Source organism: Furipterus horrens, unplaced genomic scaffold (assembly GCF_987537825.1).
Source record: "Furipterus horrens unplaced genomic scaffold, mFurHor1.1.pri manual_scaffold_1, whole genome shotgun sequence".
In the NCBI taxonomy this organism is placed as follows: domain Eukaryota; kingdom Metazoa; phylum Chordata; class Mammalia; order Chiroptera; family Furipteridae; genus Furipterus; species Furipterus horrens.
In genome coordinates this window covers 44,922,271-44,943,805 of record NW_028327171.1, presented here as the reverse complement: position 1 = coordinate 44,943,805, position 21,535 = coordinate 44,922,271, and the positions used below count along the sequence as shown (strand labels likewise).

The following is a 21,535-nucleotide window of genomic DNA, read 5'->3' as shown; positions in this document are numbered from 1 at the left end:
TCTTCCTTTAGGAAGAAAGAGGCCACTGCTGCTCTGACCCATGTGGCTCAGTTGGTTGGGCATCGTCCCTCAAAGGGAACGTGCGCCTGTTCAATTCCTTGTCAAGGCACACACCTGGGTTGCAAGTTTGGTCCCTGGTCAGGGCGTGTATGGGAGATAACTGATTGATGTTTCTCTCTCACATCAATGTTTTTCTCCCTCCCTTTTCCTCTCTCTAACAATAAATAAATAAATAATATTTTTTTAAAAAAAGAAGAAAGAAAGAGGTCACTGCACAAACCCATCCTTCAGTTCTCTGCCCTGGAGCAGTTCCAGAAGTGTATCTTTGGAACTGGCTTTTTGAGTCCTGAGACATTTCCCACAACCAGCCCTGGAGGTCTCTGGGGCTGGCAATTTTATTCAGCTGATTTCAGTAAAATCCCTCAAACCAGACTTGGTGAATGTGTTAATTAATTCACTGGCTCTCAAGTCACTGGACTCCAGATCAGCAGCATCAGTGAAACTGGAAACTTGTTAGAAATGCAAATTATTAGGCCCCACTCCAGACCTGCTGAATCAGAAACTCTAGGGCTGGGGCCCAACAACCTGTTTTTACAAGCCCTGCAGGTAATTCTGATCCTTGTTCAAGTTCGAAAACCTTTGAATTAGTTGAATGTTTTTCTAAGGACAATGTTTTTAAAAATTACAAGCCAGTTACCATTTGACAATTGATTTATTCACTTGTCCTTTCAGTAACATTAGGTGCTTGCTGAGTGCCAGCAACATGTGCAGATACTTCTGGGCATTGGGAATATCAAGGAATAGGACAATCATCTGCACCCTCAGAAAGCTTACAGTTGAGAAGATGAGACATCCACACATGAGGCACAAAATAAACTGATGAAAGAGTCCCCTATCTTCTGAGTGTTAGTGAAGAAGACGTGGATGGGGGGGTTTGCAGAGGAGAGGATGCCAGAACTGAACAGATACGGTACAGGAAAAGGCATGACAGTAGTCATATGTGTTCATACATATACATCGTTAAAATGGCTTACATCCCAGGGTGTGCCAGGGGATTGGCAAGGATGCTGAGAGCTGCTGGGGAAGCTGCTCTGTATGCCATGTTTGGTTCTTGAGATTCTGTCCTTTAGGGCCCTTGAAGAGGTTTAAGTGAGGGTGGGACACAGTCAGCTTTGTGTTCTGGAGCGCTCATTCTACTTACTCATAGAGAATGGACTGGAGAGGGATGTCCATGGGGAGTGGCAAGGCCAGATGTAAGATTGATTAGTAACCAGATGGTTGTGGGAGAGAAGGAGGCATCTGGGTTGACCCCTCCAGCTCCAATGTGGGCCCTGGCAGATCATAGTGGCTGCTCATCCAGGTGGGGAATTCAGTAGAAGGAGCTGCTTTGGGTGGAGGAGAGAAGCGCTGACTGGGATGATCACTAAGCCCAGTTCTGGACTTGAGCTGGTGGCTTCACTACGCTTTCTGGGCTCCTGTAGATTGGCGAGCGAGGAGCCAACCTGAGTGGTGGACAGCGCCAAAGGATCAGCCTCGCCCGGGCCTTGTACAGTGACCGGGACATCTACATCCTGGATGACCCCCTCAGTGCCTTAGATGCCCATGTGGGCAACCACATCTTCAACAGTGCTATCCAGAAGCACCTCAAGTCCAAGACAGTTCTCTTTGTTACCCACCAATTACAGGTATGGTGCTTTCTTCCTTCCCCAAGCTGCCCACCGTGGCCTGAGAAAACAGAGACAGAGAGTAGGGCTTGGTCCCTCTAGGTACCTTTGTGGTCTCCTAGAAGTTCGTGGAACCGTCCGTATTTATTTACTCAGCAGATAGCTGACTAGCCCATTGTACCAATAAAGCTGGCTGTACCAATGTACCAGGTGGCTATCTGAACCAGAGATCCTTAGAGTGTTTTAGCTTCTGCATATAAATCCGTAAATGAAAGGGATAGGCTGAAAGTAGTGTGAGTATGAGATAGTTTGGAAATTACCATGTTAATTTAAGTGAGAACTATTTAGGGAAAACAAGGTCTTTTCCCTCAGTCATTTCATGATAAGCAGACACTTTGGAGAGGAGCTCAAGAGCGTTGCCACTTGCTTTGTGTATGTTGTCAACTTTAGGGTTAACCCCCCATACTGCTGTAGAAAGTCAGTAAATATAAGTACTTCTGAATGTAGTAAAAGGGTGTGAAATTTAATGCAAGGCTTCTGTGGCTCTACCAGTCAATTTATGTCAAAAGCTGGAGGAACTGCACTTGGAACTACATCATGAGGCATCATAAACTAAATCAGGTTCTCAGTCCTGGCATTGCTGACATTTTGGGTCAGATAGCTCTTTGATGTGGGGGTTTGTCCTGGGCATCCCTGGCTTCTATCTGCAAGGTGGCAGTGGCACCCCTCCCCCAATTTTAACGACCAACAGTGTCTCCAGGTATTTCCAGATTTTCACTGCGGGGGCTCAATCGCACCCAAGTGAGAACCGCTAGACTAAGGGATAAGTGATTGGATTATTTGCACAAATATCAGCCACACTGTGTTATCCCTGCCTTTATCTCTAGTACCTGGCTGATTGTGACAAAGTGATCTTCATGAAAGAGGGCTGTATTACAGAAAGCGGCACCCATGAGGAACTGATGCATCTAAATGGTGATTATGCTACCATTTTTAATAACTTGTTGCTGGGAGAGACACCACCATTTGAGGTAAGAATCCTGTGGCGTTTGTATGCATCTCTACATTTCTCGCAAGGGAGGCATGACCTTACTATGATCAGCTGAATTCAGTGCCTGTGTCCTATTGGGAGAGCCCTGTTTTCTGATGACCAGACTGCTTTGCTTTAGTTTACATACTAGTTCGACTCTAGGAAAGCAGGGTTGTGGGGCTGTTACAGAACCCCTGGGCTGCTCCAGTTGAAAACAAACCCACGGGCTCTTTAGTTAGGGGCCCGATTGCCCGCCGCCAAAATTATAACTCTCAATACCAGAGTTTGGTGAAAAGAAAAAGAATTGTTTATTTAACAGTTATATAGATTTAGTTATTTGCGGATTTCTGTTGTTAAGTCTTATGTTCTTTAAAACACCCTTAAACACATATCCTTGCCTCCCCCCCTACCAAACCAGGCTAGTTTTAGAAAAGTTAGAGAAACCGCTTCCCTACTTTCCAAACACAGTTCAGCTTTACCAGCAGCTGCCAATCACTCAATTCTGATTGGGGAGGTCCTTTCTGTGCTGTGGTGCCCTCCAGCTCTCAATGCAGGACCGCCTGGATTCTCAGCCTCCTTGCAAACTGCCTTCTTCCTGCAAACCGCATGGATCTCCTCTCCTTCTTAAAACCGCATGGCGAGAGCCTCTTAAAGCAGCCCGGAGACCCCTTCTCCGAGTCACATGGAGAAGGCCTCTTTACCAAGCCACGTGGAGGGAGCACACAAGAGAGCGAGAGAGCGAGAGCCCCAGACCGAGCGCGGTGAGCGTGAAAAGAGAGCGATAAAATGTCCACAGCTGCTTATATATCCCTGACTGCGTCATCTGACGCAGTGGGCGTTGCAAACCGTTCTGACCATTCACAGACCCTTACGTAGGCTCTGTGTGCTTTCCATACCGTCCCCCGGTTCAAGACTCCTCCCATCTACCTGAGGCTTTGGATGCATTAAAGCCATTTTGCATAAAAAAGACACTAGCCACCAGCCTCAGGCATGTGGAAGCATTTGAAAAGCTGCTTACTTCTCCCCATCCCCCAGCAGCAAACTCTGGGGATTTTTGGACTCCCCTGTTTCTGTAACAGTTTCCCCCCTCTCAGACTTAGACCCTTTATAATCTTATAAAGGACAATGGGCGAAGGTCTCATGCTCCTCTAACTGCTTCCTGCTGGACGTGGTCGTTGTCCTACCTACCCTTGGGTCTAGAAATCCCTAATAAGAGTGGGGATGTAGGGGAGGGTGCCCTTCCCACATGGGGAAGGATCTTGCAGAGTCCAGGTCAGTTGGCTGTTCCTGGGTAGCAGCATGCTTAGTTTCCAAGGGCTGGCACTGCTGGACAAGCTGGCATCCTTGTCGTATTCTGAGGGCAACAGATTTGGCAACAGGGTTAAAAAACACAATTCAACCTACAACCACTATATACAAAAGACAGGAGTTAATTTTTCAATGTCCCACATTAGAAAAAAAGAATGGCTTCTTTGGAGGAAGGTGTGCAGGGCATGTCACACCTGTCCAAAGCCCTTTTGCCCAATTCACTTAGCTTGGGCTGAGGGGTATAAATTTTGGATTTCCCCCCTCTCAGACCTCTGGGCCCTTTCTGTCCAAGCCATTAGGACAGAAAAGAAAGACCAGTTTTAAAGTGAAGCCCGCAGACCACCCCATACTTCACCAACTCAACCACTTAGTTCAGCCAAACCGTTGAGTCTCAGGAGGTGGCGATGCAGATGGGCTTCTTAGGTGAGGCCTATATGTACAGATAATCACTCAGGTAGAGATCATAGGCTTACGCCCTATGAAAACAGAAAGAACATGCATGTTAAATCACACAACACAATTGACAAACCAGTTTTCAAACTTGAGAGACTGTCTTATTGTTAAGACATCCACTTGCAAGGCGCCTGACATTCTTCTTGCCTGTAAATTAAGCATCCTTGATAATGTCACAGACTTGGTTTAACTTTCAAATGAAAAACAAACTTTATAGACAGCTGCACTGAGCATTGTGATTTTCCTTGAGTCACAATTTTTCTCCTTAAGATCACCCTCCTTGTCAGTAAAGGGACTACATTAAGTCCATTTATAATTTAGCCTGTTCATTTGCATAAAAACAACAAGAGCAGCAGTGATTGATCACATATGATCCGTAAGTCTACTATGCTGGAACTTACGCGAGGAACCTTCATGTTGACTTTAGTCTGCCCATCAGGGCAACAGAAGCTGAGCCACACACCTGCCATTCAGCCTTGCCTGCAAACACCTGCTTTCCCAAATCCTTTGGGTTTTCCATTGTGCCTTGAGGTTCCTTTTATCCATCCTTCAGGAAAGCAACCTTCGTTCCTTCCCTGGAAAGACTGCCATGAACCGCACAACCAACCAAGGTGTCAGGCCTTTTTCCTTCTGGGCTTTCCTTAGCTTCAAAAGTCAAGTCCAGTTCCTCAGGGCTTTCTGGTGACAACCAGAGCCTAAGCATGCCTCCTTCAGGCATGTCATTCCAGTCAAAGTCTTGGTTAACAATACCTTTATTAACAACTGGTCTTTTTAGTTTTATGCAAAGAAACCTAATGTAATTACTTACTCCTTTAAATTGCCAAATTCTGGAGGGATCAGATAGGGAGAAAAATACACAGTGTGAAGGAAAATCCTTGTCCTTCTAACATTCCCTAAAATTGCATTTTCATGCCTTATACTTTCTTTTGTTCACTTTTCTACATGTGAAGTTTTAACTTTCTCTGGGAAACCTCAATTTTCCTTTCAGATTATATGGCCAGTACCAATACAGAGAATTCCAGACCTTCCTTAGGTCCCCAAGAATTCTAGACCTTACATAGGTCCCCAATGGCTAATGCCAAACCAACACAGGGAATTCCAAATGACCTTTCATAGGTCCCCAAAGGCTAAATGCCAATCCAGGGAATTCCAAATGACCTTTCATAGGTCACCAATGGCTAAAGCCAATCCCAACACAGGGAATTCCAAATGACCTTTCATAGGTCCCAAGGCTAAATGCCAATACAGAGGTACAGTAACCATACAATTAGACCACAAGTAGTTGAGGTTTCCCTTTTCCCAGGTTTAAAAACTTTCACAACCTTTCTACATTTTTTATGACTTTCCACAGACCTTCTGCAACATTCACAAACTTTCCATATATTTACCCATTCAGATTTAACCATAACCCATTTCCAATTCTTTTCCACACTGTAAAGGACTCTACCCAAACTCAGTATTTAGCAGCTAAAATTTCCCTAGATTTGTAGATATTCTGCAGTTTTCTGAAGCTTAGACCTTGCAAATACCTCTCATGCAACAATGACTTGAATGTTTAGACATATACCATTTTGCAAACAAAGCACATCACCTTAAGAGCATACCTAACCCACCATTTTGCCCGCTTCAAAGATGGTGGCAGCATTACATCCAGCATCTTTAAAGACGGTGGCACCCATAAGTACCACCCACAAGATGGTGGCAAACCCACGTGACTCATCCACCATGGTGGAGCACTCACGTGGCTTACCCAAAATGGCAGTATACCTATGAAGCTCAGTGTCCAATTCACAACCTTCATGCGGGCTCTGGAGAGAGAGACCCATTTCTCCTCCTGCAGAGGTGGAGTCATTGGCTTTGCAGTCACTTCAGAGGCCATAACCAAAAGGCGTGCTGAGAGGGAAGTCCCTTGAATCTGCAGACGGGTGGGCACTGCAGAAGCCACGCTCACCTGCAGAGGGGGCTGCGCCCCAGGAGCCCTGGATGCTGCCTCGGGAGCTGCCCCTACCTGTGGAAGGGGTGGTGCCATGGGAGGCGCCTTTACCTGGGCGCAGTTTGGCGCCAAAACAGTTCCTTTGTCTCCCGGATTTAGAGAGTTAAAGAGAGCTACTTCTTCATTTTCCTCCTCCGGCGTTTGACTTTCAGGAAAAGGCTTTTTGGCCTCTTCTTCCCTCTGCACCATTATTTGGCCCTCTATTTTTGCTAAGGTCTTATTATGCAACTCTACAAATGCATCTAGATAATAAACATCTTCCCAATTTCCCGATTGCAAACAGTACCTCTTTAATTGATTAATCACATGGTAATTCAGAGAACCATTCACAGGCCACCTTTTCTTACCATCCAGAATGTACTCAGGCCAAACAGTGTTACAATAATAAATTAACATTTTCTTAGTCATAGGATAACGACAGTACATATCCCAATTTTCCAAAATTCTCTTCAGTGGACTGCACTCAGGGGCTTGCCAAGAACTGCTTTTATTGACCCAGACATACATGACAATGGCTAAAACCAGAAAAACTCCAAAGACCAAAAAGCATATATACCACTCAGGCATCCATAGTTCTATTACTTCCAGGAATTCTCCTAATCGGACAAACAAATCTAGTATCCACAATGCCATTATTTCAGAAATACTTCAGAAATAAGTTTTAGCAAACAATCTTACTTCTCTAATCCCTTCTCGGTTCTATTTTCTTTTCACCACATTGGCGTGCTTAGGCGGTTGGCGCCCTCAGAGGGTGTCTTTCAAGGGGGTCGACCTGCCACGGGCAATTATTAACGTCCCATCTGGGTCGCCAAATTGTTACAGAACCCCTGGGCTGCTCCAGTTGAAAACAAACCCACGGGCTCTTTAGTTAGGGGCCCGATTGCCCGCCGCCAAAATTATAACTCTCAATACCAGAGTTTGGTGAAAAGAAAAAGAATTGTTTATTTAACAGTTATATAGATTTAGTTATTTGCGGATTTCTGTTGTTAAGTCTTATGTTCTTTAAAACACCCTTAAACACATATCCTTGCCTCCCCCCCTACCAAACCAGGCTAGTTTTAGAAAAGTTAGAGAAACCGCTTCCCTACTTTCCAAACACAGTTCAGCTTTACCAGCAGCTGCCAATCACTCAATTCTGATTGGGGAGGTCCTTTCTGTGCTGTGGTGCCCTCCAGCTCTCAATGCAGGACCGCCTGGATTCTCAGCCTCCTTGCAAACTGCCTTCTTCCTGCAAACCGCATGGATCTCCTCTCCTTCTTAAAACCGCATGGCGAGAGCCTCTTAAAGCAGCCCGGAGACCCCTTCTCCGAGTCACATGGAGAAGGCCTCTTTACCAAGCCACGTGGAGGGAGCACACAAGAGAGCGAGAGAGCGAGAGCCCCAGACCGAGCGCGTGAGCGTGAAAAGAGAGCGATAAAATGTCCACAGCTGCTTATATATCCCTGACTGCGTCATCTGACGCAGTGGGCGTTGCAAACCGTTCTGACCATTCACAGACCCTTACGTAGGCTCTGTGTGCTTTCCATACCGTCCCCCGGTTCAAGACTCCTCCCATCTACCTGAGGCTTTGGATGCATTAAAGCCATTTTGCATAAAAAAGACACTAGCCACCAGCCTCAGGCATGTGGAAGCATTTGAAAAGCTGCTTACTTCTCCCCATCCCCCAGCAGCAAACTCTGGGGATTTTTGGACTCCCCTGTTTCTGTAACAGGGCTGGTGAGCCAAGGACTTCTGTCACTGCGAACTTATTAATAAGGCAGTGACAGGGAGAACAAATGGGCTCTGTGTATTGTCAAATAAAGAAATGTCCAAACCTCTAGAGAATTTTTCTGAGTTTGTTTTAACCAAACTGATGACATTACTGGGAAGCAAGATCTCAAATGTTCTGGAGAATGACATTTTGCAGTTTCTTTCATTCATTTGGAATTAAGGAAGGAGCGTAAGGAAGATTATGTGGAGGTGGGAGAAGATTAGCTTATGTAATGATTAACAAGATGATGTGTTCCCTTGAGGTAGTTACACTTTACAGGGGCCTGGGAAAAGGATTACTCCTGGCATTTCATAGCTTTGCTAACCTAGGTGCACAAGAACAATGGACAGGGTTGGTTTAAGCTTTTTACTAAAGAAGTGGAGCTAGGGCATTACTGCCAGCCATGACCTGCCTGGTTTAGATCACCCTATGAGGTTACTTTCAGTTAGATTTTTTTTTTTTCAGAGCCCACAGTGTGTCTGTCGTTCATTCCCAGTTTAGTTTCAAAAACTCCCATCAATCCTGATTGAAGCATAGGCAGCTCCTTTTTCTAAATAAGTGGACAAGGAACCAGGGAAGAGAAATTGAACATTGCATACATTTTAAAATGATCCATGGTATCCTGGCTTTTGACTTGACACTCATTAACTAACAACTGTTATGTCCCAATTACTGGATTGGGTACATCATAGATGTTGTCCTATTAAGTTATTTAAACATAGCTCTATAGCAAAATTGATTTTTCATCACTTTTACAGCTGAGGAACTGGGAGCTCAGAAAAGTTAAGCAGCTTGATAATGTTAAATAGCAAAATTCAACCACTGAGTAAACTTGAAGATTTAATTGGCTTTATTAAGTGATTAGTGAATCAGGCAGCATCCTGTCTGGCAACTTGGAAGCTCCCAGGAGTGGTACAAAATGGAAGGTTTCCATAGGCAGAATGGGGGTGGGAAGAGGAAATTAAAAGAGTGGATTATTTCAGGCAAAGTTCATTTTCCCTTGGGGGAAGGTAGGAGGTTCTTATCAGGCACTTTACTAGCGTTGATCAGGAAATTCCAGACTGAGTGGTTTAAAATTGCACTCCTAGGAGAGGCTGAAACTGCAATCAGGTTAGGTACTAAGTCCTGGTGTGTTTAGCAGAAGTGACTCCATTTTGGCCCTATTTTCTTTTTAACACTAATAAGGGCACTTTGACTCTAAAGTGCTTTCTCTGCCATGCTTCCCTGCCTGCTGTGGCCACACAGAAAGATGGCAGTTTTCCGTGGCTTTACTCTGGCACCAAGTTAGGCAGACATGCAGGTGTACTAACTTAGAGCTAGCCAAAGAGCTTGTTCTTCCTTCTTGCCAACCTGCTCTCACATGAACTCCTTATTCTGTGGTTGCTTTGGGTCTTAGGGGTACACTCAGGCTGGACTAAAAGCTTTTTCTTAGCTACCAGGTCATTTTGATGTCTGCAAGGGATAAAAGCAGGAACTTACTGGGATCTTTTCTGGGAGTCTTTGGGTGTCATCCTTGTTTGATTTCAGGTACAGTACAACTGAACAGTACAGTTTATGACCGATTTTTTTTTCGGCCTTTTGGAATAATTCAGATATTCCAAGTGTCATCAGTAACTTCCATAGGGACACCCTGATGCATATTTGGATTTATGATCTCACCCTGTGACTCTCAGAGTACTCTTGAGATTAGTTCCTCCTCACTATAGATGTAGAGGGGAAATTTTTTGAGAGGAAGAGAAGCTAAAATATGAAATGTCCACAGAACAATAGACTTTGAGAGTCAGTGAGTTGTAGTGGAGGAGCATACTTTCAGTTTGTCACTTAACTTTCCTGAGCTTCAGTTTCCTCATCTTAAAAAGGGGATGGTACCTGCCTCCTAGATTTTTGCATCAATTAAATGAAATATGTAATGTTCTTACTCTAGTACGTGGTCAGCATATGGTGATTTTATCTTTAGACAGTGCATTTTATTCATGTATTGCAATAAATATAGTATTTAGAGTCCTAGCTTATGTTCCAAGTGTGGCTCTAAATTTTATACTATTTTGTGATTTTTTTCACTCTCATTATAAAGTCTAGCTGGAGAGCAAACTGGGGTCTATGGCATAGACTTCAATGTAGTAAACTATATTAAGGGAATTTCCTGTATAAAGATATAAGAGGAACTTAGAAAGGAGAACATTAAATAGTTCCTAACCTCTCAGGTTCAGTTTGATGAATGCTGACTAAGCTCCTCTGTGCCCTGTTGTGGCACGTTCTGGGTCTTAGGCCCTGTGTGGGTTATAGCCGTGAGTGAGAGACATCGTCTACCTCCAGGAGAGACTCAGTCTCTTAGGGAAGACCAGTGCACTGTGCTCTTACACTAGGTCGTATTTATAGCAACTGTGCTTGCTGTAATAGAGTACTGCTAACGAATTGCCTGGCGGCGGGAAGTGAGGGGAAATTTATTCTAGCCAGTTCTGAGTTGCCTCAGGGAGGGTGTAAGATTTGAATCTGGGGAGAACTGTTACTGCATTGGGACAAGAAGAGGGTCATTCCCAGTGAAGAACCAGTGTGGACAAAGGTACAGAAGTGGGAAGTCACAGTGATGTGAGGAATGGCAGGAGAGCCCCGGGAACAGAACAGGAGCTTGCAGTTAGCTGGGACCAGAAGTGGAGGTCCATAAACCCAGGCTGGGGGGTTGAGGGTGTCCTGTGGTAGCAGAGTGGGAAATGATTGGCTCTCTGATTGTATTTAGTGATGTGGGGATCAGAGATGGAGGAATGGAAATGAACTAGCCTTGATACTTCAGACAAGCTGGAGTGGATGAGAGCATAAAGGCAACTCCTGTGTTTGGAGTTTAGGTCCTCTGTGACTCTGGGAAGATCGGGGTAGGAACCCAGATCTCAAAGACTGGAGGAGTTGAGGAAGTACAAGAAATAAGTATACGTGGCCCTTTTAAGAAATTGGACTTATCTCTTTCCAGTAATAGCAGCAGCTTGATAGATGATTCTCTAATATATCTGTGGACATTTGTCTGAATGGCTATATTGTAACTGGCAACACTTTTTTTTTTTTTTTTTAATATTAGATTAATTCAAAAAAGGAAACCAGTGGCTCGCAGAAGAAATCACAAGACAAAGGTCCTAAAACAGGATCAGTAAAGAAGGAGAAAGCAGTGAAGCCAGAGGAAGGTAATGACCTTTTTTGAGGTTTTAGTTTTGTCATTCAAATATGTCAGAAACTATGCTATGTGTAACTCATGATGTTCGATAACATTGTGTGTTGTATAGTATCTGGCCTTATATTCCTGGAATAACAGAATTCTTATATAGTATCAGGAGACCACAAGGCACCTTCTGTTTGCTTAAACAGACCAAGGCAGTAAGAATGGCTTTTGATCCTATCTCCTATGCAGGGTGGGGTCAGGTTATTACAGGTGATCATTGCTGAGTCATCCTGAGTATGGAGAAACTGAATGGTGGGCAGAGGTAACCCTTCCTCCCTGTGACTCACCTCTGCTCTTCAAGTCAGCGCCAACCAAGGCAGAGGCATTCCAGCTCCAAGCATGCCTGTGTTCTCAGCAGCTCCCTGTGAGAGTGGCACACTCCTCGGACTGCCCCAGAGCTGCGGCAAAGAGTGACATCTAGGGTTTTTCCTACCTGACTGACTGAGATCTTGGGAGGTAGAAAAGCAATTTACAGTACTTCAGATATTTTCACTGTGGTGAATTTTAAGCTGCCTGTCTGTCCCCCCATCCCCCCCCCCAGAAAAAGAATGCAGTTCTGTTCTGTTTTGTTTTTAGGGTGGTTTTTGGGTTTGTTTGTTTTTTTTGGTATTTTGTTGTTGTTGTTGTTGTTTTGTGCCATTTAGTCCTCTTACACCCCACCCCCCACCCCCCGCAGTCCTGTTGTGAAGCTCCTTCTCTTCCTGTTGTGTCACCTCCTCACCTGAGTTTTGGAATCTGGGGTTTTAAATATTTGAGGTTTTGAATCCTGGCTCTGCCACTGTTTTCACTTCCTTGTGCTGAAAACCGCAGCAGGTGTTTGGTGTTAGGAGTTAAGCATCCTCATTTACCACTGCCTGCCTCTTTTCTTTCTTTTAATAAACCAGATTTTAATTTTGAATTCAGGTGTGACCTAAGATAGCTTACTCACACACACCAAACAAACAGAGTGCAAGACTGAGACATCTGTCAGTTCTTGCCAAAGGCGGCATAAAAAGACAGAATGTCCTTAGGGAATATTTGTTCTTATCTACACAGCCTCTGACCTGGCACTCAGAACTGTTCAAGTGTCCCTGGCCTGTGCGGCTTGTTCCAAGACAATTAAAGGCGTGTGAAGGGGGAGAGGTTTCCCGTGGGGCTGTTTCTCTGCAGTCTCACCTCAGCAGCAGTCACCTGATCACACCAGGGAGCCCCAGCAGCCATCCTTGCATCCTTCCTCTCCTCCAAGGGAACCTCCTGAGACTCCGTGCCCCTGGCACGACCCTGGTGCTGGCCCTTATCATCTCGTACCTAGGGTAGCTCTCTGTCCTCCGTGTGGACAGCTGGGAGATAGAGTGGAAAACGAGACCAACCAACTCACCTTCCTGCATGAAGTCTTGCGGTGGCCTCCTCCCATTTTCAAAGCAGTGTTTTCTGATTGCTGTCCCGATGTGGCACACAGAGGAAGTGCCATTATTTGTGTGAGACACTGGGATGCATGGAAGAGGCTGCTCGCTGCTGGAGGTGACTGACCGGCCCTCCCAGGCCCATCTATCCCAATCGGGCTGAGAGTGCATTCTCCACACACATGTAGCCCATTCTCTTGATAAGTTCTTGTCTGAACAATAATGTTCAAATACCTCTGACCGCAGCCTGCCTGATTGGCCTGATCGGCCTGATCCCTGCCACTCCACGGGACACATACTGTTCTAGCCATGCCGACTCAGCTGTCTGTACTCACTGTCTGGCTGCTTGCCCACCTCTCTACCAGTGTTCACATTATCTCCTCCACCCATAGTTTCCCCACCTGCTGGCTCTCACTTACCTTCGAGGTGCAGTACAGACTACACATAAAGTCTTCCCTGAAACCTCCCTGCTAAACATCCTGCCACTCCCCCAGGTAGGTTAGATACACCCCCTGGATGTTCCCTGCTGCCCTGCCTATAGCTCTAGCACTGCATGTAACACACTTTAGTAGCATTATGTGTTTACTTATTCCTATACAATGGACTGTGGAAGGATCCTCAGGCAGATCTCAAGGGCAGGGACCTGTTCTCACTCTTCTTTACTACTCCAGGGCCCATCCTGGGCCTGTTTATAGGAGTTGCTTAATAGATGTTAAATGGATGAATGAATGCACTGATAAAGAGGAAATAATTCTGATCTAGAAACCTATGAAACTACAGGCTGTCTTTGATTTTGCTCTTTTGTAGGTGACTTAATTTTGGAAAAGCAATTATTTCCTTCTGAGTTTGTGTTTCTTTTTCTCTTACCTAGGGCAGCTGGTGCAAGCGGAAGAGAAGGGGCAGGGTTCAGTGCCGTGGTCAGTGTATGGCATCTACATCCAGGCTGCTGGGGGTCCCTTGGCTTTCCTGTTCATTATATCCCTGTTCATGTTGAACGTGGGCAGTACTGCCTTCAGCAACTGGTGGCTGAGTTACTGGATCAAGGAAGGAAGTGGGGTAAGGTACTCACTAATGGGAAAACTATACGTCTAAGAATATAAGAATATGGCCATCTCTCCATATTCCCTGACCATGCTTGAAGAAACCAGTTTTCGATTAAAAGACACAATGAATAAGAGTCACCCAGGATGAAAAAGATGAGTCCCTAACATAACCTCACAAGATAGTTGTTCCTCATCCGTCAGAAAAAGGAGGGAAACAAAGCTCTCCTTGGGTTTGTTGCACCCAGTCCCAGAGTCATTGTCCCTCACCGTCCCCTTGAGCTGAGCAAGGCCCTCAGTACGGTTCTTGGCAGTCCTTAGGAGTCTTGCCTCACAGAGCTTTGCCTCCAAACAGAACACCACAGTGACTCACGGAAACAAGACCTCTGTGAGCAGCAGCATGAAGGACAATCCTCACATGAATTACTACGCCAGCATCTACGCCCTCTCCATGGCTGTCATGCTGGTCCTGAAAGCCGTCCGAGGGGTGGTCTTTGTCAAGGTATGCAGTGGTGACGTCTGCCCCTCCACACCCTGGTGACTGCTCAGGCTTTGGCATGGCCTCTCTCGGGTTTATTTGGAGGAGGGGCCCTCCTTTGCAGCGTGATGGCCTTCACTGAAACGGCCTGTACCCCATTAGCCTTGCCGCCTTCTACTAGCCACCGCATTCCTCCGTAGCCTTCGGCCCTTCTCCAGGTTGGGGAGTGGGTATCCTGTGGAGTTGGAACCGAGCCTGCCCAAGCTCCTGGGCCCTTGGGCCCTGATCGCTTTGCGCTCTGTTCCTTAGGGCACACTGCGAGCCTCCTCCCGGCTCCATGATGAGCTTTTCCGCAGGATCCTTCGAAGCCCTATGAAGTTTTTTGACACTACCCCCACGGGGAGGATTCTCAACAGGTTTTCCAGAGACATGGACGAAGGTATTTCTCACCACTTGCTGGCTGTGTCCTCCAGCCTTCTAGATGGTATTCCTGGATAAAGCAGTTCTGTCCAGCCTTAAGATTTCGAGAGCACAGTGGCTGCTGGTGTTTAGACCAGGAACATTTTAGTTGGGGCATTTTCCCCAGGATGCAACTTATATTTAGGCAAAGGACCCATCTGATTTTTCACCTTTCATCTAAGTTTTCACTCAGTCTTATCTAACCTGAAAACAAATTCAGAGGATTGAGTTAGTATAAAGGCTTTGGACCAGGGGCATCTGAGATTCCAATACATATGTTTATTTGTGGGGTAGACCATTGCTGTCTGGACACCTACAGCCTCCGGCAGGTTTTCTGGGTGCTGCACGGGCTGTGCCAGCACCAGAACTTAAATACTTCCCGGAGCCCAGACTATTAGTAATGCCACCTGACACTTATTGAGGGCTTACTGTGTGTTGATTGTTCCACATGCCCCATCCTAATCCTCACAGCAACCCTATGAGGTAGGTATTGTTTCACCCACTGAATACATGAGAAAGCTGATGTCTCGGAGATTAAATAACTTGTCCAAGATTGTGCAGCTGTCAGATAACAAAGGTGAGAACTGAGCCCAGATCTTTTTGTCCCCAAAGCTAATCTTTTTACTGCACTGCGCTGCCTCCAGAGGAGTTCATTTCAGATGTTGATAAGCAGTGCAAAGCCATGGCCACAGGTAGCAAGGGCTCAAAACCCTCACTGGTGCACAGAACTGATGCAGGATGTGATTCCATTTCTGCTAAACTATACACACAAACTGAGAAAAGGCTGAAATTAAAAAATCAGTGGTATTGGTATATCTGGGATTTACATGAAAATACTGCAGTCCCCTCCCCTCCAAAAAAAGGTAGAAGGAGGAGATAGCCGGAAAGGAGATGAAATATTGGTAACAAATGCTTGAGTTTCTGTACTCTTGACTTTTGTGTATGGTTAAAACTTTCCATGATGTTGGTTTTGGTAAAAATGAAGATTATACATATATTACTTTGTAAAGAGGGAAAATGTTTAAAGGGATTGGGCAGCATAGTGAACCCAAAAGAGGGCACAGGGGAGATAGAATACTTAAATTTTCTTGGGACAAGAGAGCAACCAGGTTTCTAGATTTTTCTTTAATCAGACTGTTTAAAAGACAACACACAAATTTCAGATAGTATTTTGGGGAACGTCCTTTTTGGTACTGTTTCTCCTGTTTGTGGATCCCCACGGCCTGATACGTGTTTCTTTACGGTGCCCCCAGTCGATGTGCGCCTGCCCTTCCAGGCTGAGATGTTCATCCAAAATGTCATCCTGGTGTTCTTCTGTGTTGGAATGATCGCAGGGGTTTTCCCATGGTTCCTGGTGGCAGTGGCGCCCCTCGTCATCCTCTTTGCAGTGCTGCATATTGTGTCCAGGTGAAGAGGAAGGGTTCTTGTCCTACCAGGCAGAGGGTGGAGCCAGAGTTTCTTGCTACCCTCTGACACAGAACTCATTTTCTTGCCAGGGTCCTGATCCGAGAGCTGAAGCGTCTGGACAATATCACGCAGTCTCCTTTCCTCTCCCACATCACGTCCAGCATTCAGGGCTTGGCCACCATCCACGCCTACAACAAAGGGCAGGAGTTTCTGCACAGGTTAGTTGGTCAGAATGGGGGATTACAAAGCTCATTACTGAGAGTACTAGTGATTTACAGTAATTATCTCTGATTAAAATCCACTTGCTTGAGAAATTAGGGGAAAAGGGGACAACTGTAATTGAAAAACCAAAAAAAAAAAAAATCCACTTGCTTGGTGGAACTCCCTTCTGAGCAGATGAAAAGGCAAAACACAGATTTGGAGTCTATTGGCTTTCGGTCCTTAATGGCTGTATTTGATGGGGTTTTGCTTTTGGGGGAGAACAACAAAAGGTAGTCATTGATACTAGACTGGCATTTTATTTAGTTGTTGAATATTGTTCATATGAGACATTAATGTACCTAGATGGTCATTGTGGAGATTTGTGCGAACACGGGATTGGAAATAACTTAAAAGCCTTCAGCAGAGGACTGGATAAAGAAGCTATGGTAGCCCTGACTGGTGTGGCTCAGTGGTCTGAGTGTCATCCTGCAAACCAAAAGATGGCCTGTTCATTACCCAGCCTGGGTTGCGGGCCAGTTCTCCATCTGGGTGTGAGAGGCAACCATCAATGTTTCTCTCCATCTCTTTCTCCCTTCCTTCCCCTTTCTCTAAAAATAAAATAAAACCTTTAGAAAAAAGAAGCAGCAGCTATGGTACACTCATGGAGTGGAACATTATGTGGTTCTTAAAAAACATAAGGCAGCTCTAAAGGTACTGATATAGAATGGCTTCTAAGATATATTAGTGAGTGAACAAGGTTTGGATGTGTATGCTATTCTCCCTTTTAAATGTGGGTTTGAGTATATGATGTTTAGAATATCTCTGGAAGGGTACACAGGAAATAAATATTGGGTTGGCCAAAAAGTCCATATGGTTTTTTCTGTAAAATAAAAGTCATGTTTTTCATTTTCATCAATAACTTTATTCATTTGGATATTTTGAGAATGTCAGCTATCTCCTGTGTGGTAGAACATTGATTGTTCTCAGTTAATGTCTCGATTTGATCGCTACCAACTTCATCTGGTTTACCTGACTGTGAAGCATCGTCCAGCAAGAAATCTCCAGCACGAAATTTCACAAAATACTTTTTTGACATGTTCAGTCAGTCACAGCACCTTCTCAATATAGTGCACAAATCTATTTTTGCATTTCAGTTGTGTTTTTACCTTTCTTGAAATAATAAGGCATAATATGCTGAAAAATGTTGCTGATTTTCTTCCATCTTCAATATTAAAATGACTATACAAAAAATTCACCAATTTTGATAAGCTTATTTAAAAAATGCATGCTGATATGACAGCTGTCACAATACATTCTAACAAAATTGTTTTGAATGACATTAAAGACAACTAAGTGCTACTAGAGCCATCTCACAGAAAAAAAACAAATGAACTTTTTGGCCAACCCAATAGTTGCCACTGGAGGAGGAACTGAGTAGCTAGAAAATGGGGAGGGGAAAAATTGTCTTCATGCTAAAACTTTTGTACCTTTTAAATAGTCCATCCTGTGTATATACTGTCTATTCCAAAAATTAAGTAATTTTTAAAAGAAAATCTAAAAGGTTAGGTTAAACAACTCAAAAATAACCTTAACTTTCAGTGAAAAAGATTAACATAAACTATGTACATATGTATGTGTATGTATATATATACATACATGTACATGCAAGTACTTTGAAAAAAATGCTGGAAGGAAATGCAACCGATTACTAACTCTCATTTTAACTGGTAAGATTACTGGACTTCTGCATTTTCCCCTTCTTGGTTGCATTTTCTAATTTTCTCTAAAGAGCACATATCTATTATAAGGAAGAAATGTGACTTTTTTTTTTTTTTTTAAAGCAAAGCCCATTTGCATGGGAAGACTTTCTGCTCTGGGGTCCTAGTTGTGTGTGGCACCCGATGGGGTCTGATCTGCTCTCTAGGCTTCCTAGTGATAGTGGTGTCTCCCCTCCTTCATTGGCAAAGGTTGTCTACATGTTTTTTGCTATGGTTTAGCTCCTGGCCCTGGGTTCTATGGCCTTGGCAAGCAGATACCGTTCTGCCCAATGATGATGTGTCAGTAATCAATTTCCACTTGACTATTCAGTCTGAGAGTTTCCTTTTCCTGGCCTTGGGCCATTTCTGCAGTTTGCCTTTGTAACCTCTCTTTCTTTGAGAAAACGACCCCAAAGATGTCTGTCTAACATTTAGCACAGCTTCTTTATTTGGTCTCCTTCCCCCATGCTTTTCCTATGCTAAAAAGTAGATGGTTTTCTCTTTTCCCCTAACATCTGTAATGTGTTTCTTTGAAAGGGTAAAACTAGAAAACCCCATGTACTCCTGTGTGTGGAGCAGGGAATACTCTGCACTCTTGAAATTTCCACATCATTCTTCTAGTGACCGTCCATTGTTCACCAGAGCTTTGACATCATCCATGACCAGGGTCAGGTGGTAGTTCATTTGCTTCTTAGTGCTCTGCCTTCCTCACAGGTACCAGGAGCTACTGGATACCAACCAAAGTCCTTTCTTCTTGTTCACGTGTGCAATGCGGTGGCTGGCCGTAAGGCTCGACCTGATCAGCATCGCCCTGATCACCACCACCGGGCTGATGATTGTTCTCATGCATGGGCAAATTTCCCCCGCCTACGCGGGGCTTGCCGTCTCCTACGCTGTCCAGGTCAGTCTCTGGGATGGGGCATCACCTTTGCTCGTTTGAGTCCTTCCTGTATTGGCCTAGGAGAGACATGGCAGGGGCCTCTGCCCTAAGCTACCATTTCACCTCAGGATTCCTAGAGTATAGTTGGTTAAGAAACACTGTCTCCTCAGTATGCTTCTTAGATACATTTTATTTTCAGACTCCTGCTTTTCCCAATGCTGTTACATATGGAAGCCCTTCTGGTCCTTAGGGATGATTTAAGGTCTTTAGCTCAAAGAACAACTGGGCACTTGAGATGACTAGGTATTTGAAGATGTTAAGGAATTATTATTAATTTTTTTAGATGTCATCATGCTACTGAATAATGGTATTGTGATGATATTTTAGAGAGATACAAGCTGGAATATTTATGGGTGAAATGATAGGATATCTGGGATTTGCTTCCAAATAAAACAGAAGGGTGGGGTGGTATAACTGAAACAATATTATCATGAGTTGATGGTTTTTTAAAATGGTTGTTTGGTACACGGGAGTTTATTATACTGTCCTTTCTCCTCTTGTATATGTTTGGCATTTTTCCATATTGGAAAGATAAAGAAGTAGTCAAAGGAGACCTGAGAAGAGATACATATCTTCACAGATTTCCAAACCAAGGGTGTCTGTCCACGATGTGTAGACTTACTGGACGAGCAGTAACAGAATCCTCAGTCTGAAGGGCACAGCGGCCCTGTGAGCACTTTCTGCCCAGCCTGTTTCTCTTAGTTGACTTTCCTGGAAGCGTTCCCACTAGTTGCTCGCAGGTTGACATGTATCTTTATTTGCTGTGGCTGCCGCAGCAGGTGCAGGTACAGATACAAGGTGAAGCTACAGATACATGTTGATGGACCTGTAAAGGTGGATGGAAAGCCTTTGATACAGGGAAGTTAGTGCCAGCAGTACCACAATGCCACCTGCATTCACAGAGAATTACAGATGATTGAGGATAATAGGCATTGTCTTAACTGTTTAGGGAATGACTCATTCCTAAAACCAGCTGCTATTTGTGCCCAATTAGTTCTTATGATTGAGTTGTGGTCCCCTAGATGAAGGAGGTTTTCTAGCGTCGCCTGGCATTCATTAATAATGAACTCTCTTGGATTTTTGTTTTCCATTATCAGTTAACAGGGCTGTTCCAGTTCACCGTCAGACTGGCAACCGAGACAGAAGCTCGCTTCACCTCTGTGGAGAGGATCAACCACTATATCAAGGTCAGACTGCGACAGGCCTTGTACTGCGATCTCACCCTTTGCGGAGTCAGTTTACCCTTGGTTTACCCTTTAAATGCCTCAGTGGATGTGCACGGAGGAGGCCTGTCTCTCTGCCCTCTCTTATCCCACAGAGAGGACCGGCAGCCTCTCCAGCCTGCAGGGAATGGAGAAGAGAATTTGCATACGGGTTTCTAAATATATGTGTGAATTGTGTGCTTAAGAACTTTTCGTAGGCTAATTTCAAAAACGTTCCAGTTAAGCTGACTAATGTAACATTTTTCTCACGCTGTGTAAAACCATGTATCGTTTACATCTCAATCTGGTTCACTTGTTAACCAGAGATGGCCTCAGGACCTCCTGCTGTGATTGAGGCAAAGACAAAGGTAAGACTCTCAGGAGATGATCTGGATGCAGGAGGTCTTGGGTGGGACCCTGGCTTCTGAAATTTTAAAAGCTCCATAGCTAATTCTAAAGTGCATTCATAGTTTAACAACCAGTTAATTTAGTTGATTAGTGAGATTACCTAGCTCTTCCCACCTTCCCTTAGTAACCCTGCAGTCTTGTCATGGGGCAGCATCTTCCTAGTGTCCTAGTTGGAACTCTGAAAGCAATTTTCTGCAGAGAAAGAGCCATAAGAAGTTAGGATTCTCAAATTTAACTCAGTTCGTAGGAGCTACCTATCTTGCAAGCTTCCCAGAGACTTTATCAGCTTTTATATCATTGTTTACATGGGAAGAGTACATTCCAAATTCAAAATAATTCACTAAGCATAGTTTTGAAAAACCATCCTTTCAGTTGAGAACTAATGTATTGTGTAAACTGCATTTTCTTGCAGAGACATGCTTCAGTGACTTGTTTTGACAATGAACTTCATTACCTCATTAGTCATAGGATACCTGCCCAGGCTCTGTAGCTTCAGCGTCATCGCAAGATGTCGATTCAACACGGGAGGAGACAGATACCATGTCACTCCCGAGTTGGACTGCACAGCCATTCTCGGCCGTGCAGATAGACTCTTGAGAAGCTACACCATCGTCTCTCGAGACGGACGGCTGCCGACGACGACGATTTCTGAAACTTACAAATGATTATTCTGAGAAAGAATGGCACACGGCGATCTAATATATCTGCTAATAGCTGCTCCTTATATTTATACATTAGCGTCTATGCTCAGTGCTGTGGTCTGTGGAGGATTCATGGGTGTATACACGAATATGTAGTTTTTGCTTTAATATCGCTGTTGGTGAGAGTCTCTTGCTGGAGAGGTCGGGTTAGGTA

At 44.5% G+C, this 21,535-nt stretch overlaps 1 protein-coding gene across 2 annotated transcripts in view; it reads left to right on the top strand.

Annotated features, from left to right (window-relative positions):
* Positions 1-21,535, top strand: part of ABCC5 (ATP binding cassette subfamily C member 5) — an 85,844-nt gene that overhangs the window by 50,469 nt on the left and 13,840 nt on the right. For both annotated transcript variants that reach the window (XM_090274613.1, XM_090274622.1), the window contains exons 15-24: positions 1,482-1,685; positions 2,552-2,695; positions 11,269-11,371; positions 13,660-13,844; positions 14,184-14,330; positions 14,616-14,745; positions 16,019-16,172; positions 16,262-16,390; positions 18,845-19,031; positions 20,168-20,257. In XM_090274613.1, coding sequence (XP_090130739.1) covers positions 1,482-1,685; positions 2,552-2,695; positions 11,269-11,371; positions 13,660-13,844; positions 14,184-14,330; positions 14,616-14,745; positions 16,019-16,172; positions 16,262-16,390; positions 18,845-19,031; positions 20,168-20,257 — 1,473 coding nt within the window. The remainder of the gene's footprint in view (positions 1-1,481; positions 1,686-2,551; positions 2,696-11,268; positions 11,372-13,659; positions 13,845-14,183; positions 14,331-14,615; positions 14,746-16,018; positions 16,173-16,261; positions 16,391-18,844; positions 19,032-20,167; positions 20,258-21,535) is intronic.